This window comes from Pan troglodytes, chromosome 1, assembly GCF_028858775.2.
Source record: "Pan troglodytes isolate AG18354 chromosome 1, NHGRI_mPanTro3-v2.0_pri, whole genome shotgun sequence".
NCBI classification, from domain to species: domain Eukaryota; kingdom Metazoa; phylum Chordata; class Mammalia; order Primates; family Hominidae; genus Pan; species Pan troglodytes.
Window position 1 is genome coordinate 94,117,314 of NC_072398.2, and position 24,836 is coordinate 94,142,149.

Here is a 24,836-nt window from a genome sequence, read left to right on the forward strand (position 1 = left end):
TCCTCCATCCCTCAGGAGCCAAGGAAGCAGGGAGCTGAGCAGGTGTGAGACAGAGGGAGCTCTCAGGCTGTGTGGCCGAAGGCAGCTTCTGGGACAGTAGGTGGCAACCACAGAGCTGAGCTGTGTTCAATAAATCATGGAGGCTAGGGCCTGGGGAAGGGGGAGGTCAGGAGGGAAGCGGGGCCATGGATAAATAATTCATTAAACAAATAAACAAGGAGCCTGTGAGAGGGAAGATCAGGCACACGTGTGAGCAAGAGAGGCAGCTGCCAGCTCCAGGCATGAAATATTCACAGGTTCTGCACCTTGCACAGGGCCCGTGTGTGTGGCCCCAGCCCAGGCAGGCTGTTGGTGCCGTCCTAACCAGGAAACCTGGGTCCCAGCAAGTGTGTGTGTGTCGGCATGGCTCTGAGGATGCTCTAACGTCCGTGAGTTGACATGGAACTACATACAAGCCTGACAGCAGGGAACATAAGCACTGGTATGTGGTCCAGTTCACAGGAAATTAGGATGCAGGGCTTGGTGGGTGGCATTGGGGTGTAATCACCTCTGATTCTGGTCATGTCCTGATTCCTCTAATGAGTCCAGCAAGCCAAGAAGCCTGGAGCTCTGGGGTGTTACACTAGAGGTGTGTGTGAGTCCTCTGAATGTATTTCAAGAAAAGCTGAGAGGCAGCAGTATTGGCTTAGCAGTGAACAGCCTGGGCTTGGATTTGAATTCCAGTTCTGCCACTCACTAACTATGCTAGTCACTCAACTTCTCTGAGACTGCTTCCTCATCTGTAAAATGGGGATAATAATGCCCCACCTCAGGGAGCTGGTCGTTAAGAGGATTAAGATCCATAATACCTGGGAAGCACTTAACACAGTGTTTAGGATCCCAGAGGCATTGGATTAATGGAGGGTTTCTTATAATTAAGAGGTTATCTACTGAGGTCTGACCACCTAGACCAGCCCAGACTCTTTTCCATTTGTTCTCCCTCATTTCCAAGCTTTCCTAACAGCTAACATAGGGAGAGATGTGACCTAGGGCTTAGAAAGTATGCAAGGGGTAGGAAAAGATTAGATGGAATGAGAAGAGGAGGTTACAGTCAAAAAAGGAAGTCTCCATTCTTGACAGTGTGGAAGAAGGGGTCCTTCACCTTCTCCTCAGACCCCAGAGACTCTCCTTAAGCCTTAAAAGTCTTCCTAAATCCAGACTTTCACCAAAGTTTAGCTCTCTAGAAAGTGACTGCAATGGCCAGGTGGCTCACACCTGTAATCCCAGCACTTTGGGAGGCTGAGGCAGGCGGATCACGAGGTCAGGAGATCGAGACCATCCTGGCTAACATGGTGAAACCTCGTCTCTACTAAAAATACAAAAAATTAGCCAGGCATGGTGGCGGGTGCCTGTAGTCCCAGCTACTCTGGAGGCTGAGGCAGGAGAATGGCGTGAACCCGGGAGGCGAAGCTTGCAGTGAGCCGAGATCGTGCCACTGCACTCCAGCCTGAGCAACAGAGCGAGACTCTGTCTCAATAAATAAATAAATAAATAAATAAATAAATAAAAGAAAGTGGCTGCAGTGCCCATGCAGTGGCTCACACTTGTAATCAATCCTAGCACTTTGGGAGGCTGAGGCAGGAGGATGACTTGAGTCCAAAAGTTTGAGGCTGCCATGAGCAATGATCACACCATTGCCCTTCAGCCTGAGCAACAGAGTGAAACCCTGTCTCTTAAAAAAGAAAGAAAGGAAGGAAGTGGCTGCAAGGAGGCAGAGAGATTGGAGCAGAGGTCTCTGAGTAGCATCATAACCACCACCCCCAACAAGTCTTCCCTGCCAGAGTTCTGGCCCCCACCCTCTGCCTAGTGGTTGAAGGCTTCCTTGACAAAAATGGTTGTGTCTGGGCAAAAACCAGAAGAGTGGCACCCCAGAGTGGGTGGGGAGAATCCAGGATGGAGAGAGCCTCAGAGGGCCAGGGTGGAGTATCTGGCGGCTGCCCAGTAGGTCCCAGCATTCCCCAGCCCTCTGTGTCCCCTGGAAAGGATCCGCTCCCTGTGGGAGAGCCAGCAAACAGGTCTGAGCTGGCCTGCTCCTCCACAGACAGAAGAAGAACAGGTTGGGGGAGGGGGCCTGAGATCTTGGTGGGGAGTGGTAGCGGTAACCCCCATGTCTCCTCTGAGGAGTTAGGGACAGAGGGGACTAGAGCCTGGGCACACCCTACAAAGCCAGGGGCCCAACCCTTCACCTTCTTTGGTCAGCCTGCTGCCACTTGGGGAGCCAGGGGTCTGGGCCCCCAGGTGTGAAGATGGTGCCTGCCCACCCTTTCCCAAGGAGCCAACATCAGTCTCCACTTCCCCTCCCCTGGGCTGGGCAGGTTCAGGCCAATCTGCTAAAGAGCTTCACAGCAAACATTGATCTGTAATAAAACCACAATGTGTTTCAGGAGAAGGGATTCCAGACACAACACACATACACACTCACACACATACATACGGATGCAAAACATGCCGCTCTGGGAGGGCAGACACCAGCAGTCCTGAAAACACATCCAAACATAGACCCACACTGTGTCAAACCCACAGACATTATTAGTTCTACACATCCCCTCTCTGCCATATACTTTGTACTTCAAAATCAAAGCCTTCTCTGACGACCCGTTTTCCCTGTGTTCCCATAACACTTCGTATATAGCTCTATATTAGCATTTTCACTTTGCATTATAATTACTCATTGGCCAGTCTGTCTCCTTGGGTAATCTGAAGATCCCTTAAGGGAAGCGATCTTGTCTTATGCAAGTGTGTATCCCCAGCATCTAGTATGCAGCCTAGTATTTACTTAGTAGGAGTAGGTGAGGTGCTTAATAATTGTTGAATCAAGGAACAAAAGAATAAATGCCTTCTGACAGTGGGACTCCCATTTCTAGAATCCTTCAGAAGCCCACAGTAGAAAACCGTGCATGCTACTCAGGCTTCTGACCCTGCCTTCTTTTCTCTTGGTCCCCTCACCACCACTCAGCTCTCCAGAAGCCCTCCTTTCCTTCCCTTCCCTCAGTGTGAGACCACGAATTTGAGTTCAACCTGAGGGTTGGCAGGCAAGGTAAGGGTTAATGACACCTCATTAGTGTTTAATTGGAGGAAGGAAGCTGCCTTGGCACCAGACAGGTGGGCAGGCCTGCCCCTTGCTGGAACCAGGCATCCCTAGTTCCAGCACCCCGCCAGGCATGTGGGTGATTTGGCCCTGGAGACCCTCCACCCAGCCGGGGCCAAGCAGTATAGACTAGTACTCCCCATCTGTCACCAAACATCCAGAGGGAGAACAAACTCCTTATCCTTTCTTCTGTTGCTGGCTTTGCCCCATCCGTCCCCAACAGACACTGGAGAATGGGAGGAGAGGTGGGGTATGAAGGTGGAGAACTGAGGGACAGATTACAGAGCCACTCAGGGATAGATTCCAGAAACAGACAGGCGACAGGGCTGGGGATGTGGAGATGTCTGCCCAATTTGACCTTAAATGAAGAGAATGCAAATGAGATGCAGACGATATGCAGATGAACACAGGATCTCAGTACTGACATTCCTGGTGGCAGCAGCTCTGCACCCCAATGCTGTTGCCAATAACCAACCTACTCCTAATCTTTCTGCGTTAAGTGGTGCTGACCATTACTTTGAGAACGAAAAAGGATCTCAAGAGAGATAAGAGCTTGCTTGGGCTAGGGCTGCAGGACCTGGGAAGCTGAGCTCCACCCCAGCTTCCTCACCCCATCCCAAGCACCCACCCAAGCTGCCACAGCAGCTCAGGCAAACATTACTCTCCAGGTTGCACTCGGACGCACCGTCGGTTGCTATGGGGACCCCTTCCTCACTTCCAGACCTGAACCAATGGGCATCACCGCTGATGACCTCATGCCCCAGGCCCCGGGATTCTATTGGCTATTTGGAAGCCAGAGCGCACCCTTTTCAATGGCGTCACCGCTGGGGATCCCCCGACGACCCTAGCTAGCGTCTGGCCTACTGAAAGAAAGGCGCGCTGGAAGCTCACAATGTGCTGAGTGAATGAAAAAGGAAAGAAGGAACTAATAAAAGGGAAGAAGAAAAAGGGGGGAGGTGACAGAAAAAGAACAAAACTTCAGGGTTGAATCTGGAGAAGAAAAGGGAGATTTGAAACCCCAGAAAGTGTGGAGCAGGATTGCCCGTCGCAGAGACTCTCAGGCTCTCAAACAGGGAGACAGGGCGAGGTAAAGATGAGTGGAGTTTTCGCATCTATTCGGGAGAGACTAGGGCAGGCCCAGCAAATTGAGGGCCCCACCCTAAGCCGCCTAGCGCTACTGAGTATAGGGGAGATCGGTGACGCCCCAAAACTTGCAGGCCTGCCCAGCCTCCTGGAACTGCGCCCTGGAACACGCCTCGACTTCTCGTGGGTAAGGCCCGGTGCCTGGAAGACCTCCCAGCGCCTGCAGCCCGTCTAGGCCCCATGAGTGGACTCAGCCCTGGCTTTCCATGGGGACGCGCCCCGGGACTGAATCAGCCGCCCGCGCATGCTATGAGGAAAGTGTGTATAGGGAAGGCCGGCTGGGCCTGAGCGCCTGTGGCTGGGCGGGCCTAAGTTTAAGACTCCCCCCGCCCCCCACCAACCTCCCCAGCCCGGCTCCCGTGGTCGCTGAGGCATCCGCCCTTGCACCTGCAAGGGGGTGGGCGGCCGGCAGGGGCGTGTGTCCGTGTCAAGTGGGCGCGCCCGACAGTTAGGGCGTGCGTCTGAGTGCGGAGAAAGCTGACTGGGCCCCGCGTCTCTTTCGCACATGCGTTCTTATCGGCGGCGCATCCGCGCGCCAGCCCCAGCCGCGGGAGCGAGCGCGCCCGCCTGGTTCTGCGAAAAGGAGGGTGGCCTGGGGCCGCTGGGAGCCGGGTGAGACCCCCACAGTTCTCAATCCAGGGAAAGGTATGCTAACTAGTCGCTCCCAGTCTACTCCGCCTATGGCTTCACTTGGGAGGGGCGGAGGTAGCAGTAAGCCAGTTTCCATGGCAACGTGTAGACACCCTCCTGGATGACGGTAAAGATGGAACTTGAACACTTGAACCCAGGACCTGAAGACCTAGCCCATAGCTTCTCCTTCAGCCGACGACACCCTCCCCTTCGCGCCCCAGACCCTCGCCCCCGCTAAAGATCAAGGTTTGGGGTGAAGGCCCTGATACACGCACCTACCTACAAGAGGCATTTTCTGAAAGGTGGCCTCGAATGGGGGAAGGGACAGACTGGAGTCCGCTCTGCCCGCGGTGCTGCCCTCCACCCAAGGCCTCAGCCAGAGCAATGGAATTAACATGAACGATGGCAGCCGAAATGGGTGCATGGTGGTGGGGGAGAGGGCCCCCGCCCCCTCCGAGAGAGACCGGGATCTGACCTAGGTGTGCAAAGGGGTGGGGGAGGGGTTCGAAAACCCTAGCACCTCTGTGTCGGTCTCTGGACCCCTAGCGCCCTCCCCCCACCCCGCCGTCTCCCCCACACCCCGTAACCATGTTCACACGCTGCCTCTCGCTGCCGCAGCCGGGCCGAGCTAATCAGCACAACATCCACCTATCGATCGCTGGCTCGGTGCCAGGCGGGCCGGCACCGCGCCAGTGGAGGCTGCGGGGCACCAGGGCGGGTAAAGTACAGCTGCAGGGGAAGGGGCGCCCCTTACCCAGGCACCACCTAGGATACCATTCAGAAAGAGGGCCCCACTTGGCCTTGTGGGGATCATAGCCTCGCCTACCAGAGGTGGAAGAGACAGTGTGGGCTGAGCAGAGGGAGCCCTCCCTCCTCAGCCCCACCTCCTCCTCCTCCTTATAAAAGCTAAGAACAAAGAGGCCGCTGGGGACGGAGGCTTTGATCTGACCCCACCTTCCCAGTTCTAGGCCAGGCACCGCCCAGAGTGCCCTTGGGGAGGGGGAGGGATGACCAGCTCTCAGGGACCCAGGCATTCTGAAACCCAGATGCTATTAATACTACCCTTTGCTTTTGCTGGGCGCCCTGCTTGGTGCTACCAGGACTTGGGCAGGGCCCCAGGCGGATGGGCTGTCAGGAGCATCTGCCCCTTCTCAGCACAGGAAGCCGGCTGGGGAGGTGAGAGAGGGTGCCAAGCTCCACAGCTGCTGCTGGCACCCACCCCACATTGCCCAGAGGGGTGCCCACTGAGGCCTGGCATGGATGGCCTGAGCACAGCTGGCATGGAGGTCAGGCCAAGCTAAGCTGAGAGCACAGGCCACAGGGAGTCCTGCTATCAGGGAAGTGGCCTGAGGGCAGTAGATTGGGGAGGGCAACAAAAAGATGAGTGGTTTATTGAAGGTTTGGTCTAGATACTTATAAAAATACAAACTGGCATGAAATTCAACCTCATGAAGAGTCCGTCTTCATAGAAGACAAGTGAGTGATCGATCCCCTGGGGAGGGCAAGGTGCTGCCCCAGGGAAAAGGCCCAAAGGGCACAGATGGCAGGGCTTCTTCTTTGCCCTGGTCCAGCAATCACCCTGTCCCCAGGTCTTCAGCCTGGGCCCCCAGCTGGCTTGAGGATTTGATCATACCAAATCCCAGTCCTCCTGGGGGATGGGCTGAGACCCTCAGAGCAGCCTGCAAAGCGCCTGTGTTTGTCTTGCCTCTGCTTCAGAGTGTCCAGGGCTGTCTACTGCTCTTCTTTAGCCTGTGATGAGGGGACAGGCTCCTGCAAGAGTCACCTCAGACCCTCTGATCTCCCCCATCAATGCTCCATCTTGTCGGTCTGAATTGGTACCCCCAGTGCAGGCAGCAGGGATCCCTCCTCCTCCAGGGGATCTTGGGAGGACTCTGGCTCCTTGGGATGAGAGGGAAGGTCTGCTTGGCTCACAGAATTCGCAGAAGACGAAGAATCAGAAGCAGCAGTAATAGCAAGAGACAGAGGGGGCTGGGAGTGTCCCCCCCTCGCCACCCTGATGTGCCACTCTCTCCAGGGCTCCCAACAGGATGGGCTGACTCAGACTCTGTGAGGGGGAGGGGGTAGCACTGATCAGTCCTCCCACTTTACCAGCCTCCTTCCTCCCCTTCCCATTAGCAGTTCCCTCCTTTCCCATCCTCCAGGGTCTCCCAAACCAGCCACTCCCTTCCCATGATCTATGACCTCATCCTTTCTAAGCCCCAACTTCCAAGCCTCCCCAAAATTGCCAATAGAGACAACCAACTCAGCTAAGACCTTGAAGGGCCTTGCCCCTGGACACCCTGTTCTCTTGGCCCAGCTTTAAAAAGTGTACAGTATGTCGGGTGTGATGGCTCACACCTGTAATCCTAGCACTTTGGAATGCTGAGGCGAGTGGATCACTTGAGGCCAGGAGTTTGAGACCAGCCTGGCCAACACGGTGAAACCCTGTCTCTACTAAAAAAAAAAAAAAAAAAAAAAAAAATCAGCTGGGTGGCACACACCTGTAGTCCTAGCTACTCGGAATACTGAGGCAGGAGAATTGCTTGCACCCAGGAGGGTGAGGTTGAAGTAAGCTGAGATCGCACCACTGTACTCCAGCCCTGGGCGACAGAGCGAGAGCGAGACTCTGTCTCAAAAAAAAAAAAAAGTGTGCAGTGAGGCCACACGAGACATGGTGGCTCAAGCCTGTAATTCCAGTGCTTTGGGAGGCAGGAGGATCTCTTGAGGTCAGGAGTTCAAGACCAGCCTGGGCAACACAGGCCAGGAGTTCAAGGCCAGCCTGAGATCCCATCTCTACAAAAAATAAAAAGTAATTTAGCCAGTTGTGAGTTGTGGTGGCACATGCCTGTAATCCCAGCTACTCGGGAAGCTAAGGCAGGAGAATCGCTTGAACCCAGGAGTTTGAGGCTGCAGAGAGGTATGATCGTGCCACTGCATTCCAGCCTGGGCAACACAGCAAGACCCTGTCTCTTAAAAAAGAAGTGGGGGAGCTGGGGTTGGTGGCTCATGCCTGTAATCTCAGCACTTTGGGAGGCTGAGGTGGGCAGATCACAAGGTCAGGAGATGGAGACCATCCTGGCTAACACGGTGAAACCCCATCTCTACTAAAAATACAAAAAATTAGCCGGGTGTGGTGGCGGGTGCCTGTAGTCCCAGCTACTCCGGAGGCTGAGGCAGGAGAATGGCGTGAACCGGTGAGGCGGAGCTTGCAGTGAGCTGAGATCGCGCCACTGCACTCCAGCCTGGGCAACAGAGCGAGACTCCGTCTAAAACCAAACCAAAACAAAACAGAAGTGGGGAGAGGATGGTGCAGTAGAAGCTCCCTCAAGGCTAAATGGGGAGAAGAGACCACAGCTTGAAGCTTCACCAGGACCCCTGGAGTCTGATCCTCCTAGATTCTTCTCACTCCTTCCCTCCTTCCCAAGGCCCCACATTAGCCAGTAGGGTCCATGCTCCCAACCCACTTACTCCTCTCCTTGCAGCAGACAGACACCTGGAGCCTCAAGCACTGGCCAGAACTCTCTGGAGTGGGCACCGCTGGGTAGTGGGAAAGTGGGAAGAAGTTAGCACAGGGAGTCACCCCTTTGTATGCCTCAGACTGTTTCAGACCCTCCCAGCTTTTCTTCTCTCCAGGTCCCTGGAAAGCGTTTCCTTACTTTGGGGCCACACCCATGTATCAGGCCCCATCCAGTCCTCTCATCTCCCTGGCCCCCTTTCCTAGCTCCTCCTACTTTCTCCTTTCTAGACATTTCCCTCCTCAGTCCTGAGTTCAGCCCATACCTCAACCCGATGTACATTAGAGACCCAGCCCCCTCCTCCTTCCAGGCCTCTCCTTCCCCCTCCCTACCCTTCTGGTACACAAGAGGTGTCCAGTGTGCCCTTGGCCACTCACAGATGTAGTAGTAAGTCTCTCCAGGTAAGAACTCAAAGCCGAGGGAGAAGGGTGTGAAGCGCTGAATCTTCTCTGAGAATTGAACATGGCCAAAGGGCAGGGAGCACACCCAGCGCTTGTAGGCCCGGGGGCCCTCTGCCTGGCAGGACTCATAGCCTGGCCAGTCCACCATGTACAAAGCAAACGTCTCGGGGCCCTCAGGGGGCCCTGGGCCTTCGTAGTGGGGGCAGACAATGTCTAGGTAATCGTTGAGGCCCAGCTCCACCACAGCGTCTCCTCGAAGCAACCTGCGGGCATAACGCAGGGGTGGGCTGAGGAGTGGAGGGCACCACGCCATGGCCATGGATGCCAGAGACACCCCTTCTCAGAGGCCCCTGCCAGCCTCTCCTCCACCCATGTGCGATGGAGCGGCTCAGGAAGGCCCGAGGTTCCCAGACTGACAACTCTTGAGAGACAAAGAGAGTGCAAGAAATGGATGAGATGATCGATTCACAGGTTCCGAGAGGCTAAGACCTGCAGTGCCCATAACCACACAGCTTAGATGTGAGGAGGGTCACCACACCCTGTCCTACAGGCTGGAGCTGCCACACACCTCTCTAGCTCCAGTGCCCAACATTCAATGTGGTATAGCACCAGGCTTGATCAATGTCGGGTGGATGGATGCTGTGAAGAAGCTGGGCAGAGAGGCAGGAGGTACAGTTGCACACAGTGCAGCTGCAGACACAGAGGTGGAGACAGGGGTTGGGAAAGGTCTCCTCAAACAGATATAAAGTGAGGAACACTGTCCTTTAGACTGACTTCAACCCAAGGGTGAAAAGAATGTCATGGTAAAAAAAGAATGAGGGAGGCCAGGTGTGGTGGCTCACATCTGAATCCCAGCACTTTGGGAGGCCGAGGTGGGAGGATCGCTTGAGGCCAGGAGTTCAAGACCAGCCTGGGCAACATGGTGAGACTGTCTCTACCATAAATAAATAAATAGGCTGGGCGCGGTGGCTCACGCTTGTAATCCCAGTGCTTTGGGAGGCTGAGGCGGGCGGATCATGAGGTCAGGAGATCAAGACCATCCTGGCTAACACGGTGAAACCCCGTCTCTACTAAGAATATAAAAAGAAAACTAGCCGGGCGTGGTGGCGGGCACCTGTAGTCCCAGCTACTTGGGAGGTTGAGGCAGGAGAATGGCGTGAACCCGGGAGGCGGAGCTTGCAGTGAGCCGAGATTGCGCCACTGCACTCCAGCCTGGGAGACAGAGCGAGACTCCATCTCAAAAAATAAATAAATAAACAAACAAACAAACAAATAAATAAATAAATAAAGGCCATGAGTGGTGGTGCACTCCTGTAGTCCCAGCTACTTGGGAGGCTGAGGCAGGAGGATCCTTAGAGTCCACAAGTTCCTGTAGTGAGCTATTATGCCACCGCACTACAGCCTGGGTGACAGAGCAAGACCCTGTCTCTAAATTCTAAAAATTAAAAAAAAAAAAAAAAAAAAAAAAAGGAGGGAGTGGGTGCTAGGTGCCTCCCTTTTTTGGCCGGGAGGAGCAAGTGCCAGGCATGGGGGGAGTCCACATACTACCCAGTCTTCAGTCTTCTCAGGACTCCCTTCCCCACCTCTTGGGAGCTGCCTGGGGAAGCCAGCACAGGTGGGAAGGGCTGGAAGGGGCTGCTCCCCACAGTACTGAATGCTGCATGAACCACCCCCCATACCACAAACACAGCGAAGCATGACTTAGGAAAAGCCTCCGATGGGTGGTCCAAGGACCACCTGTATCAGTTCTGATTAGAAATGAAGATTCCTGGGCTCAGCCAGCCCAGACTTACTAGAATGCAAGCTGAGCAAGGACAGGGCCTTGGTTAAGTTTTGTTCTACTGCATCCCCCGTGCCTGGAAAAGTGCCCAGCACAGGACAGTGTTCAATAAATATTTGTGGATTGAATGAATGAGCCAGAAACCTTAAGATTGGGGGGTGAGAAACCTGAATTTTTAACAGGTCCTCCAAGTGATTCAGAAGCTTTGGTCTGTGACAGAGATAGAGAATTCAGAGTCCAAGGACAACAAAAGCTCTTATCACTTGTTATTGGTATTGTAATGACCTGTCTTTATGCAGGCTCTCCTGCCTGCGCCTGTTCTCCAGAGAGTCTGTGGAATCCCAGAGGGCAGGGTCTTGATCTTCTCATCTATATAGTTAATCCCCTGCAACCTAGCACAGGGCCGGGCACACACAGTATGTGTTTAATAAATAAAAGTGAGTGAAGAAATGAATAGTCACAGATTGTCTCAAGTAGAAAATCAGAAAGAAAAACAGATGGGAAATAGGAGAGGCAGGGAGACTTGGGGAGGGGGATGGAAACAGTAAAATATACTGAGGTTCAAAGGCAGGCAGCTCAGGAGAGAGAAAGAAATAATAGTTTATATCTGTACAGCCTGAGCCTCTTTCACATACATGACCTCACTTACCCTGCCAGACTTCCCAGGGTACTAGGTATTATTAGCCCATTATACAGGTGAGATAAATGAGGTTAGGAAGGTCACGAGACTTGCCCAGAGGTGATTCGGCTAGAAGGGCAGGGCTGACACTGGAAAGAAACAGAAGGACCAATAAAGACAGAGATGAAAGCAGAGATAGCAAATGAGATCAGGAGACAGAGTGAGAGCCAGAGGTGAGACCCAGCTGGCAGGAGAGTAACCCACGCTCTTTCATAAGAGTAAAGCCCCCTCCCTCGCTCTCAAGTTCGTCAGCCACAGCTCCAGCCTGCGGGAGGCTGGGGATCGCCAGGAGAGCAGCGAGGGGGGCGGAGCCCGGAGTGCGGGCAAAGGCCCCCCCAGCTCCATGCTCCAAGACCCCCTAGACAACCCTTGGGGCTGGGGTCTTCTGCCTGCCCCCCAACACATGCGGGCTGTGGGGAGACCCAGGGCGCGCCTCGCCCCTCCCCCCTCCCCCGCCGGCTCAAACAAAGGAGCCCCGGCGCGCGGCCAGGCTCAGGCGGCGCCGCGCAAAGAGCGGGTGGCGGGCGCGCGCAAAGCCCGGGAGCGCGCCGACTTGGCTGTGCGCTCGCCCGGTTCGGCCCGGCTACCTGGGGTTACTGGAGTTCCAGTAGACTACGTGGCGGAGGCTGGAGCCCCCGCGCAGAGGGGAGCCGAGGAACGCGGCCCAGAGGACAGTCCGCAGCAGGGGCAGCAGCCGCATCGCCCCCGAGGTCCGGTTTGGTCTGGCCTGGCAGGTCCCGGCCCGCTTCAGAGTCGAGGCGAGAAAGGTACAAAGTGAAGAGGGAAGTTGCGGAAAGGGGAGTGGGGTACGGAGATTCACTGACCCCGCCCCTGAATAACTTTCCGCCAATGGGAGCGCGTCTCCTCCTCTCCACCCAGCGCCAACTCCAGTTAACCCTCTGTGCACCGCAGCGCGCGCCAGGTTCGCCAAAGCTTCCACTGAGGCTGCACCGCACTGCGAGGGGGCGGGAAGGAAGGACGTATTCCAACACCAGTATTTTTAGGGAGGCCATCCCTTTCGTGTCTGCTTTAGTGCAGGGTAGACTGCCTTATTAGAAGTTTGGAAGATTTTAAATAAGGGTACATAACCTTTGCCCAGATAGGGGAAAGTGAGGCGCGGGCGAGGATCCATGAAGCCTGTCCAACCACCTTCATGCACTGCCCCGTTTTCTTTGCACATCTAGGGACAGTGCAAGCGGAAGGGACAACACAGCTCTGGGACCACCTTCCCTAAAGAGCCTTAGGTGGCGCGCTAGATGCTCACTTTAGGATTGGCGTCTGTCCCTTGCCGCTCCACACCTTCGTTCCGGGCTGGGGGCCCACGCGGCCCCAGTCCCTAAGACGAAGTAATGAGGTGGTTGCGGCCTGTACAAAGCACCTTTGTTCCCGATCCCTCAGGTGGCGGCGGCGGAGGGGGAGGAGGCAGGTGCGCGGCCTTGGGATCGTGGGAGCAGCCGCCGTCCCGCTCCGCCCTGGCTCCTGGGCTCTGGGAGCATCAGCCAGATCCACTTTTCCCAGCCAATGGTCAGAGTGGGGACGGCATTTCCAACAGCTTGACAGATTGCGCCGAAAGCCACCCCAGTCTGGGCAGAGGGAAGCTGCGAGCATCCCGGGGACACACGCCGACCCTTTCTGGTACTCCCGCCCCACACAGCCCGCCCTCGTCTGAGGCGGCAGCGTCTTCTGGCGGCCAGACCTGGAACCTCAGCAGGAGCGACCCGGGTTCTAGAAGCAGACAAACTCTGCGGAACGCTCCCAAGATGTCACGTTTATTGCAGCTGAGCAGAGACAGGCTGTGCGGACCTTCCTCAATCCCGTCCAACCCCCAGCCCCTCCCCAAGCCCCCGCTGCAACTACGCCGGCAGGTCCGCAGAGTGTTGCTTGACAGCGCGTGGCGGTGCCCGGAGCCTTAAGACACCGCCAGTCTCTGGCGCCTTCAGTCATGGTAGGGGACTCCAGAGGGCACGCCCGCCTCTTGAAGCCCTAAGTCCGGCTTGGAGGCAGCGGAACCTCCGGAGAGGTCAGAGGTAGAGCGAGGACACTGTCGGGGGCGGTGGCGCTGGTCTGGATTGCGGGAAGCCAAGAAAAAAGAGTCAGAGGCCCCTTTCCCCCAGGTCACTCGCCCCGCCCACCCATGCCCAGGGCTCCTCCTACCTGGAGGGTACCACTAGGGGCGGGATTCCAGCCCCTGGGCCGGGCAGGTCACCCGATGGGCACCGGCCCTGGGGGTCGGCAGGCAATGGCTTCCTTGGGGGTGGGGGCTTGGCTGGCCCCTGAGACTGAGGGAGAGAAGGCAGGAGGCCGGCTTAGGTGGGGGGGTGTCATGTTGCCCACCCCCAACGCACTGGTGCTGGGGAACACCAGCTTGGGGGCAGCACCAGCGGTCACCCTTGTCTGCAAACAAACCTGTCACCATTAAAGGCACCACCGGGATATGTGCCCTCATGCACTGAGGGGGCATCTCGCCACGGCCACCACCGTCATGGCTACCAGCACCACAGCCCTAGGTGGGGGGAGAGGCCGTGCCCTTCTCTCCCCCCACCGTTACCTTCGGGCTTCTCACCACCGGGTCAGCGGGCAGAGGGCGGGTAGGGGGATTGGGTCGGTCAGCCAGCTCAGCCTGAACAGAGAGAGGGGCAGTGGCTGTGAGAGCATAACCAGGGGCTGTGGACATGCACAGAGATTCCCCAGAGGGGTTCAAGTCAACATGCAAAGTCAGCCAGGGGGCAGGAGAGAATGAGGGCATGCGCAGAGGGCTTGGAGGCATGCCAGCTGATGTCTCAGGGGAGGAAGGTGTAGGTCAACCGCAGTCCCTGGCCGACTGCAGTCCCGCCATTGACCACCAGATGGTGGTAGAAACCAAGGCAGGAGGCTCACCCTTTGCTGCTTCTGGGGCTCAGAGTGTCTGAAGGCTGAGGGGCACCCCGATCACCTAATGAAGAGCACCACTGGCAGGGAGCAGGGATGAGAACTGCAGTTGGGTACCAAGCCTCCCACCTGCCTTGGCTCAGGGCGGGCCCTGGCCCAGATTTACCTGGAGTCTCTTGGACACAGGGTCAGGCGGCAACGGCCTGGAAGGGGGGGCCGGGAAGCTGAGAGCACTAGCCTGCTGAGAGGGCAGGAGGGGCAGATAGGCACAGAGGGGGAAGAGGAAGCAGAGAGACAGAGTGGGCAGGGAAGGGTCAGTGCCCAGGGAGGGCCGGCGGGGGCCCAGGGCAGTGGGTGCTGTGCATGCAGTTATGCAGGTGCATGCAGGTGGGGAGCGAGTGGGGAGGAGGTGTGCACACACTCCCATCATCCAAGCAGAGGGCTCAGGGTGGGGATGCTCACCAGCCCTTCTAACATGGTGACCTGGGCCTACGGAAGGCCATTCTGAGCACCACTGCCCTTGTGCCCTCCTGGGGTCACTGCTGGGGGCACGGATATACCCACCTCTCAAAGCCACCTCTTGGCCAGCGGATGGAGCCCAGCAGCTCCTGCTCCAGCTGGCTGCCCTCCCCACTCTTCTGGACTCAGCTTCCCTGCCTGTAGCCAGGGGAGGGGAGGGCAGGGCTGGCCCTGACTCCTTTGACTGACTCTTGGGCAGTGCTAGCCTTTCTCTGAGTCTGGAGCCTTTAATGCGCACCCCCCAGGGCCCAAGCTGGATGCCCGGCCAAGGTGGAGTCCCCTTCCTCTGGCATCCGGGACTCACCTTAGTGCCTTGTGCCAGCAGGGCCCTCTGCGGAGGTCCTGGCCGTTCAGGGGGACCAGATTGGGCTGCCCTATGCATGAGGAAAGGCAAGAAGGGAGAGGGCCCAGCCTCAGACCCTGTTTTCTACCTTATGCCATCCTTGAGTGGGGTTAACCCTTTGCAGGCACTTATGTGTGGTTTAGGTAAAATTGTGGTAGGGCCGGGGTGGGGGGCAGTATTTATTAGCTTGAGGGAAGACCCTACTTATCCAGCACAGGGGCTCCTGGGGAGAAATGGCCCTAGCAATCCAGCCACCCCACAGGGCCACAGCTGTGAGGTAAAAAGCTGTGGGCGCATATAGGGAAGGGAGGTGTGGGGTATGGCAGTCAGCAACTTTAAGGTCCAAGGGGCCTGGGGCTCAGAACCAGGTGGCAGGGGCTGCAGAGGTGAGGCAGCCTTCAGCACTGTCCCCAGTTGAAGGAAGTGGTAGCAGGGAGGTGACGCTTATACCTGTACTGGCAGGTGGGTCCCTTGAGCTGGCAGAGTCGCTGGTGCAGGCGGGCACGGTACCAGTAGCTGGCACCAAGCATCACCAGGACCAATAAGACCAGGAGGCTGAGGAGCAGCCCTGTGGTCAGGGAGCTGGTTGCTGTGGGCGGAAGTCAGGTTTAAGGGAGGACGGGGCTAAGAACTCTAGATCCATGAAGGCGCAGGGGGCAGGGAGTGAAGTCAAGTGATCAGGGAGAGTGAAGGGTTCAAGGGGCACAGACTCAGGGAACCAGCAGCAAAGGGGGGTCAGAAAGAGAGGGCCGAGGGGGCAAGATAAAGCATGAGACGCTTTGCCCTCCCAGCTGCCCCTGTCCCCCACCCCCATGCTACCTTTGAGCTGAGTGGTGCAGTCAGGGGGTGCCCAGCCCTCCTCACAGTAGCAGTGCCTGTTGCTGTCACAGACCTAGGAGGTACAAGGCGAGCAATGAGGAGCTCTGCACTCTGGAACTATTTCCTTGTCTCTAGCTTTTCAAGATCTCAGATTTCTACAACTGGGGGTTGTGCTGGGTATGTGTGTAGAGAGAGCCCGGAGGGAGGGTCTTTATCCATACTGGGGCAAATTAGATCAAACTAACACTTACTGAGCTCCTTCTGTGTGCTGGGCACTGTGGTACATGCTTTCTTTCTTTGTGTTTGTTTTGTTTTGTTTTATTTTATTTTATTTTAGACAGCAAGTAAGATGGAGTCTCACTCTGTTGCCCAGGCTGGAGTGCAGTGGTGCAATTATGGCTCACTGCAGCCCCAAACTCCTGGGCTCAAGCAGTCCTCCTGCCTCAGCCTCCCAAGTAGCTGGGAGCATAGGTGTGCACCAGCAGGCCTGAATAATTTTTAAATTTTTCCTTGATAGAGATGGGGTCTCACTATGTTGACCAGGCTGGTTTTGAACTCCTGGCCTCAAGTAATCCTCCTGCCTTGGCCTCCCAAAGTACTGTGATTTGGCTGGGTGCAGTGGCTCACCCCTATAATCCCAGCACTTTGGGAGGCTGAGGCGGGAGGATCACTTGAGGTCAGAAGTTCAAGACTAGCCTGGCCAACACGGTGAAACCCATCTCTACTGAAAATACAAAAATTAGCTGGGCATGGTGGCGGGTGACTGTAATCCCAGTGAGTAGGGAGGCTGAGACATGAGTAATGTTTGAGCCTGGGAGGCAGAGGTTGCAGTGAGCCGAGATCACGCCAGCGCACTCCAGCCTAGGCAACAGAGCGAGACTCTGTCTCAAAACAAAACAAACAAACAAAAAAACTGTGATTATAGGCATGAGCCATTGTGCCCAGCCTGTGCTAGATGCTTTCATACTCATCTCATGTACCCTGGATGGGGATACTATTATTATAGCCATTTGATAGGTGGGGAAACTGAGCTCAGCAAAGTTAGTAACCTGCCCGAGGTCACACAACTAGGAAGTAGTAGAGCAAGGATTAAAACCCAGATATGTCCATTTCCAAAGCCCAGTATCCTTTTCCTCTCTAGAGGCTCCCTGCTCCCCTTCCACTTCCCCCATCCCAGCTCACCCCATGTCCATGGCATTTGCTTCGACATTCCTGTGCCCCCAGGAGATCCACACGCTGGCATCGATGGTCTATACACACCTGACCCAGGGAGAGAAGAGCCTGGATCAGATTCCCACAAAGCTTTAATGGGACTGGGAGGCCAATAAGGTTGAGGCCATACCCTGCGTTTACAGATGGGGAAACCAAGGCATAGTGAGTTGATAAGACTTTGCTCCATCTGAAGTAAGAAACTGACTTCCCTTGGAGTCCCTGCCTTTGACACTGGTGAATGGTGAAGTCTGGGCTCTGTTCATTGTGGTCCAAATGTCCCTTCTCACACCTGGTCTTGCCCACCCAGGCTGCTCACCAGGCCAGGGCCACAGGCTGTGCCAGGCAGAGTCAGGAGGGGCTGGGCCACATCACTGCCCAGGTCCAGGTGCACCCAGCTGCAGTTCAGCTCAGTCCCATTCACATCTATTGTCTCCCAGAGTAGATCCTGGATGGAGCCCAGCAGAGGCTGGGTCCTACCTGTCTGGCACTGGAGCTGCCCACAAATGGCATCTCTGTGGGGAGGGGGAAGGGCACACAGAGTTAGTAGGAGCAGGGCCAAGGCTCTCAGAAACCCAAAGGAGGAGCCAGGTTTCCTCACTTACCTAGGGGTGCAGGACACATAACTGCCACTGGGGTTGCGCCCACAGCTCCCAAAAGCATTTCCCCGAGTATTAGCTGTCTGGAGGCAAAGTGGCGCAGCGGGCTGGGCTCCAGGTCCCCAAAGTGACTGGCACTGCTGGGCATAGGAGGCACAACGCCCGTGCATGCACACAGCTTGCCCACCAGCGCAGGGCTCGCCATCCCCTAGGCTGACATCAGGGGGACACTGGGAGCTGTCTCCTGGGCAGAATTCAGGCAAGTCACAATCCCCTCTGGTAGGACGACACTGCCAGCCAGACGGGCGCAGCTGTGGAGGGTGGATGAGCATCAGTGTGGGCACTGAGCAAATCCAGCCGGGGGTCAGAATGACCCTTTCCACCTTGGCCCCGGCAGGTGAGCTCCGAGTGGCCAGTCTAGTCTCTACCCACCTGGCAATTTTGACAACAGGGTCCGTCAGATGCACACTGTGCACCTGGCCTCAGCTGGCAGGTCGAGGAATCACAGCAGGGATCGATGCAGTCCTGTGGGCAGGAGCACGGGGGCTGGGCATCAGAGCAGGTGGGGCCTGTGAGCCTCCCTCCAATCTCTCCTCCTCCCACAGGCCAAGACCAGAAGCTACACAGCAAGCGAGGGCTAGAGCCCAACAACCCATGTGCTGTCCCCACAGACAGGGCAAGTAGGAGAGGGGTGGAAAGTCCCTTCAGAACCCAAGAGCTCAGGAGGCTGGGATAGGGCTAATGAGCCAGGGTGAGGGTACACAAGTGAGTGGGGCGAGGCTTTGGGAAAGCGGCTCACATCCAGGAAGCCACAGTCACACTGCTCGCCCGGCTCCACAAACATATTTCCGCAGAAAGCAGCCATAGTGGGTAGGCTAGGCAGCCGTTCAAAGAGGCAGCTGCCCATTCCATCCAGGAGGGCTTTCTCCAGGGCCCGTCGGCTGCAGTTGCTGAAATTCAGGCCTGGTAGGAAGCTGGGGAGGGTGGCAAGGAAGGTTGGGGCTGGGGGCCTCTCCCTGCCCCCTGCCCCACACCCTCTCTCCATCCTGCAGCTACTTACTCTGTGGAGGCCTCCATGATGCAGGTCTTGGCTGGGGCTGGACCTGGACAGGGGCAGCTATTCCCAGGCAAATCATGGTCCAGGCCCAGGCTGTGGCCCAACTCATGGGCTATGGAGGAGGCGACTCCCAGGATGCTGGTGGAGTGGTCCTGTCATTGGGGAGGGGTACTGCAGGTCCAGTCCCAGCCTGCCTCCACCACAATGCCCAGACCACCCTCTCTGCTCCTGTTCCCTCCACGTCTGACCTCGTGGGCACTCAGCAGGCACTGCTTCCCTCCTGAATTGCTTCTAAAGTAGGAGAACCCAGGCCTGGATGGCAGAAACTTGGGTTCTAGCTCAGCTCTGTCCCCCACCATCACTGGAGGGAGATCACCTCTGTTCTTTGGGCCTTAGCTGCCTCCTACCCTCCTCTAAGAAATGGGAAGACTGCACAGGGGATGACTGTGTACACTGTGACTAGCTGGCCACAAGCGAGGGCTCCCTGATAGCAAAGGCCACATCACGCACCTCCACCCTCTATACCCATAGCTTTGGGGCTGGGCAACTTTATAGGGGGGTTTCAGTGAATAAATGCCACCACACTTGGGAGGAACTGAATTGGGAATGAGGAGGAGACCTGGAAATAACTCACCATGTTCACACCTCCTGAGAAGTCAGGAGAACAGATGGAGTTCTGAATGGCCATGCCCACCGTAGGCCCAGAGAATGAAGTACCACTGTGGGACAGAGAGGCTAAAGTTCAGGGCCAGAAGCCACGGTGGTCAGAGCTTCAGGGGCTGAGGTAGGGTGCTGAAGGGGTGTGAATTTGGCCAGGACAGGACTGGCCTCTCTGGCTGAGTCTGGGGCCCTTACGTCACCAGCTGGGCACTGTCATGGGGCAATCGAGGCAGCAAATGTGCCCTGCGCCAGTGGAGGAAGTTTTCGAGGGTGACAGCTGGGTTTGGGCTGATCTCCACCAGGTCACGCTGGGTCCAGGCCTCCAGGCCCACTAGTGCCACTCGTACATTCAGGGGCTGGAAGAACTGAAAGACAGCTGGGGCTCAGAAGAGGGGTTGTCATGGTCAGGGGCCTGGGGTGGGGGTTGCTCTGTCCAGCACTCACTGTGTCCAGCAAGAGAGCCACTTCCAGTGTGCGGTTTAGCAGGTGCTGGAAGTCCTGGTATTTCTGGGCCTGTAGGCCAAGAGAGGTGACATGAAAGGCGGCAGGGCAGTGCAGGGGGAGGAGGATGTGCAGGGGCCAGCAGGCTCACCTCCGAGTGATCAGCCACAATCACCAACTCCACAGTCTTGGTCTCTGTTACCACATCCCGCCTCTACTATGGACAAGAAGAATTATCAGGCAAACCTGCCGCTCGCGGCCAGCAGCTGTGCCGGGCTGACCAAGAGGCAGCCACTCCTACTCTGTGGGTCAAATAGGAGGGTGAAGAGCCCATTTTACAGATGAGCCACTGAAGGCCAGAGGGCCCAGGAACTTGCCAAGGAGGACCAGGAAGTAGATAATGAAGGTTGGAGTAGACCCCTGCTTTTCTGGCTCCAAACTCAGTGGTTTTTTTCAAATTTTTAAAAAACAGTAATTTAGCTGGGTGCGGTGGCTCACGCCTGTAATCTCAGCACTTTGGGAGGACAAGGCGGGTGGATCACAAGGTCAGGAGATCGAGACCATCCTGGATAACACGGTGAAACCCTGTCTGTACTAAAAAATACAAAACATTAGCCAGGTGTAGTGGCGGGCGCCTGTAGTCCCAGCTACTCGGGAGGCTGAGGCAAGAGAATGGCGTGAACCTGGGAGGCGGAGCTTGCAGTGAGCCGAGATCGCGCCACTGCACTCCAGCCTGGGAGATAGAGCGAGACTCTGTCTCAAATAATAATAATAATAATAATAATTTTTAAAAATCCCAATAACAACGCTTGTCACTTACCATAGGTCTGGCATAGTTTTAAGCACTTTACATCTATATGGACTTATTTAATCTTCCCAGCAACTCTATGCAGCAAGTAGTTTTATTATCTTCATTTTACAAATTAGGAAATTGGGTTTATATTGCTTCATCATTGGTAACTATGTATTATCTATAACCAAGTGAGAGCTCTCTGCAAATGGGATCATAAGACAGATGAAGAGTTTGAGCCAAATACAACTAATAAATGGATAGGCCATTTATTAGTTGTAGGGCCTCGGGCAAACCACCTAATCTGTCTCAGCTAGATTTTATTTTATTTTATTTTATTTTTATTTTATTTTTTGAGACGAAGTCTCACTCTGTCACCCAGGCTGGTGTGTAGTGGCTCGATCTCGGCCCACTGAAACCTCTGCCTCCTGGGCTCAAGCGATTCTTCCACTTCGGCCTCCTGAGTGGCTGGAACTACGGGTGCACGCCACCATGCCCGGATACTTTTTGTAAGGTTTCGTCATTTTAAAATAGAGCTATCGATAGCACCTACCTCCTAGGTATGGGAGGAGTACACGAGCTAATATTCACAAAGTGCCCAGCATGTGGAAAGTGCTCCATTCGCAGGAGCTGTTGTTACTGTGCACACATAGCTCTAAGTGTCTGGGGATCAGCCCTCAAGACAACCAAAGCCCACCCCCCTGCCATTCATCCTCACCCGGCGAATGTGGCGCTGTCCCAGGGGGTGCTCTGGTGGCGTCTGAGTGTGTACAGATTCCCGCCAGCTCAGGGCACAGGTGTGGCCTGGCAGGTGGAGATCTTGGATTCGCGAAATAATGGGAGGACCCTGAAGGTCCCCAGGCCCCTGCTCCAGGGTATAGCTTCTCTCTGGGGTCAGGACCACCAAGCCTCTAAGAAAAAAGAAAGAAAGTCAGAGAACATTTCAGCTCCATGCCCGGGTCTCCTTACTTTCTCTACTGTCATTAAATCCGCCCAGTATACCTGAGCCCAGAGCAGGTGCAGACGGACACCCAGGAGCCTGCATATCCCCGCACTCTTCCCTGGTAGCAGCAGTTCTCCTGCAGCACGGGAACAACATTAGTGCTATCTCAGAGAGCACACCAGGACTGGAACTGAGGAGCCTAGCTTGACGGTAAAAATAAGCAGTGTCCTCTCACCTTCCCGTCACCCCCTCCCTCTTTCCCCTAAGCCAAAAATGGCACAAGAGGGCCTGACTCACCAGAGTGTGTCCCTCACTGACCACCCGAGTGCCATCGGGCTGGTACCACACCAGGGTTGGGCGGCCTGGGACCAACTCCCTGTGGAGTGAAGAAAAAGAAGGCAGTGCTAAAGCCACTTCCCAGGTCGTGCATTGACAAGCAGAGGCTTGAAGGTGGTGATGGGGCTGGGGACCAGGCAACCCCCGCAGCCAACTTTTCCACTCCTGACCCCGGGGCAGCAAAGTATACTGGTTGGGCCACTGACTCTGTTAGTTTATTTGAATTCCAATCTGGTTTTCACCACATACTAGCTGTGTGACCTGGGGCAAGTTATTTAATCTCTCTGTGCCTTGACTTCCTCATGTATAAAATGAGGACAATAATACATGATAGTATATCCCTTATAGGGCTGTTATGAGGATTAAATGAGCACAAGCACTTAGTACCTGGCACATAATAAATGCTATACAAGTTGTTGGCCATGTGGTCACTGTTATTGCCACCATCACTATTACCTATTCTGTAGCAGCTCCAGGATATGACTGTCACCGTCCAGCTCCAACTTGATCCTCAGGGGCTCAGGCAGACTGGTCTGTGGGCACCAGAGGGCAGGTCACCTCCCTAGACCTGCCCACAACTCCCAGCCTCTCTAACCAGAAAACCTCAGGCCCACAGAAGAGCACCAGCAATTAGATCACTGGTGGGGGGATCCCAGGGGAGGGGCCAGGAAACCCTGCCTGGCCTGGAGCATTGTTCTGGGGGGTTGTGTGCGGAGGTCAAGGAAGGTATCTGAGCCGCCCCTTCTCGGCTTCCTGCCCAGAGAGGAAGCACTGTGTAGGACCCAGCACAAGCCCCAGCCCTTCCTCTGACTCAGCTTTAGAATGGGGTGGGGGGGGTGGTTTGGTAAGGTCCTGACTCTTTCCAAATCCCCCCACTGAGAAAACCGACAACATGAGATGAAGAAAGCAAGTTTGGCTTCACAATTTCCCCAGTGGAGATGGATGGGTTGGGTGGGGCTGAGGCAGACAGATACACATGTGTGCAGAGAGAGAGGGAGATAAGTGAAGCCAGGTGCTGGGGTGTGGTGGGAGAGGCAGCTGGGCCTGGGATAGACCCACTACAGTGAGCTCTACCCACCAGCTCCTCAGCCAAGCTTTGGCTTTGAGACACCTGACTATACCGGGGCGTGTGTGGATTCGTTTATTTATTAGAGGGGAGTGAGAGCTCACCTGAAGCACCTTTTTGAGGCTAATTGGGAGATCGTCCTGAAGGACCTGGGGCTCCAAGGGCTCCCTCGGGGCCTTCTCTGACTCTGCCTGCTGCTCCTCAGTGCCACCTGCAGGTCCCAGGACACCCCAAGACAGTACTGAGGGAATTGACAGCAGGGCTGGGGGTGACAGGTGCCCTCAGATCCACCAGCTCCCAGCCCATCAAGGCCCTTAGGTACCTGAGGGGCTTCCACATTGCATGCTGAGACTTAAAGAAGAATACTGGAAGGAGAGGGTGTCTCTCTAATTTATGGCTTTCCACCCACCAACCCATTCACAAGTCCCCAAGAAAGACTTTCGGCTTGCGCAGCCTGTGGCCCTCCTTGTCCCCTTCCGGCCAATCCCAGGTTCTCACAGGGACCCTCCCCTGTTCCCACTCCCTCCCAATCACTCTCCCCCCACTTCAGGAACGCCCCCTCTCGAGACTGAGCTAAGCCTTGTGGCCGGGTGCCCGCTCACCCTCCCCTTCGCTCACATCGGAGATGCCAGGAACGCCCATTTCTGGGTGAGCAGTGCAAACACCCCCACCTCCCTAAACACCCTCATGCCCAGTCAGGCACACCCGCTGCCTACAGCCTCTGCTTCCTCCTCGAGCACCCCCCACCCCCCCAACACACAATGGCCCTCTCTCCTCCGGACACTCCACCCGCGCCTGCCCTCTCGGTCCCGGCCCAAGACAGCAGCGGGAAGTGAAAGTTCCAAGGAGGAGTTGGTGTCCCAGCCTCTTTCCTGGCCAATTCTCCCTTCTCCTGGCTCATCTCGGGGCCCTCCGGCTCGGCCAGGCACTGGTGGCAACAGCACCAGGGTGAGGAGTGCCTGGCGGCCCCAGGCCTGGAATAGAGGCTAGAGAGAATCCTCTTCCCTAAACCCTACAAGCCATGCCCGCTCAGCGCCCTGGCACCGGGTGGAACGGTTAGCTAGGCCCCAGAGCAGCGAAGATGCCAGTCCTGGGGAGCAGCGACCCTCTCATCACGATCTTGAAGTGGCGCTGGACAGGCCCCTCGGTACCTGGTACCTGAGCCTGAAAGTGTCCGCAGGGACCGCGCAGAGGATGACCAGGCAGGAGGCAGGGGGCGCCGGCATCCCCCCTCCTTCTCTCTTCACCCCATCGCCAAGTCACCGGGCCCTAGGCCCAGGACAGCGGACCAGGGCGGGCCGCGCTCTGGCTGGGCTCTCCCAGGGTCTCCGTCCGGCCCCATTACCCTAATGCCTTCCGACTTTCCTGCACCTCCCTCCCAGTCCGCCCCCCGACCCACTCCAGGCGGAGGACTCACCTATATTTGGGAGCGGCCAGGAAGGCAGAGGGCTGCCCGCGCCCAGGAGCCCCAGAGCCCAGAGCAGCGCCAGCCGCATGGCAGCGGCGCTCCGGGCCGGGCGAGGGCAGCAAGTGCGGAACAGCGCGCGGAGGAGCGGCCGGCGGCCAGGTCGCCTCGGAGAACCCAGCAGCGCCGCGCAGCCACCAGGCCCCGCCCCGGCCCGCCCCCTCCCACCCGGCCCCAAGCCAAGCTCCGCCCCCGGCAAAGCCCGCCCCGCTGCGCGCCGGGTGCCTCGGGAGCGGGGACACAGCCCACTACGCCCGCGCTGCTCAGCGCTACCGCTTCCCCGCAAGTGTGCGGGGTGGGAGCCGGTGCCCGGTCCGACAGGCTTGGGCGGCGCGCCTTCACCCGGCGCCAGGTCCGGACCCCTCCCTGGTAGCTTCGCGGCCTCCCTGCCTCCTGTGCGCGGCCTGGCTCGGAGAGGTCGGGCGGGCAGGCTTTCCCGACTGCAG

At 56.5% G+C, this 24,836-nt stretch overlaps 2 protein-coding genes across 17 annotated transcripts; both read right to left on the reverse strand.

Annotated features, from left to right (window-relative positions):
* Positions 1-6,260: 6,260 nt before the first annotated feature.
* EFNA4 (ephrin A4) lies at positions 6,261-13,024 on the reverse strand. Of its 4 annotated transcripts, XM_054686887.2 has the most exons (5): positions 11,863-13,024; positions 11,246-11,364; positions 8,793-9,079; positions 8,369-8,437; positions 6,261-6,799 (listed from the first exon to the last, which is right to left on the reverse strand). In XM_054686887.2, the coding sequence occupies exons 3-5, from the start codon at positions 8,962-8,964 to the stop codon at positions 6,645-6,647; spliced, it is 396 nt and encodes a 131-aa protein (XP_054542862.1). In that variant the 5' UTR covers positions 8,965-9,079; positions 11,246-11,364; positions 11,863-13,024; the 3' UTR covers positions 6,261-6,644. The 4 variants fall into 4 exon arrangements, with proteins under 4 accessions (XP_054542862.1, XP_524893.1, XP_001153095.1 ...); XM_524893.6 differs by lacking the exon at positions 11,246-11,364 and having other exon boundaries at positions 11,863-12,247; XM_001153095.5 differs by lacking the exon at positions 11,246-11,364 and having other exon boundaries at positions 6,261-6,965; positions 11,863-12,090.
* Positions 13,024-24,559, reverse strand: ADAM15 (ADAM metallopeptidase domain 15). Of its 13 annotated transcripts, none has more exons than XR_010157922.1 (23): positions 24,343-24,546; positions 23,030-23,136; positions 22,316-22,392; positions 21,821-21,899; positions 21,583-21,659; positions 21,299-21,491; positions 19,942-20,004; positions 19,794-19,862; positions 19,545-19,714; positions 19,324-19,408; positions 18,693-18,841; positions 18,432-18,606; positions 18,065-18,157; positions 17,639-17,943; positions 17,353-17,548; positions 17,007-17,084; positions 15,825-15,897; positions 15,456-15,594; positions 14,967-15,036; positions 14,310-14,381; positions 13,682-13,895; positions 13,430-13,554; positions 13,024-13,339 (listed from the first exon to the last, which is right to left on the reverse strand). XR_010157922.1 is itself a non-coding variant. In XM_003308406.6 (23 exons), the coding sequence occupies exons 1-23, from the start codon at positions 24,419-24,421 to the stop codon at positions 13,297-13,299; spliced, it is 2,592 nt and encodes an 863-aa protein (XP_003308454.1). In that variant the 5' UTR covers positions 24,422-24,547; the 3' UTR covers positions 13,024-13,296. The 13 variants fall into 13 exon arrangements, 10 of the variants coding, with proteins under 10 accessions (XP_003308454.1, XP_009431307.1, XP_003308456.1 ...); XR_010157921.1 differs by having other exon boundaries at positions 14,310-14,384; XM_003308406.6 differs by having other exon boundaries at positions 13,824-13,895; positions 14,310-14,384; positions 24,343-24,547.
* Between the last annotated feature and the right edge of the window lie 277 nt (positions 24,560-24,836).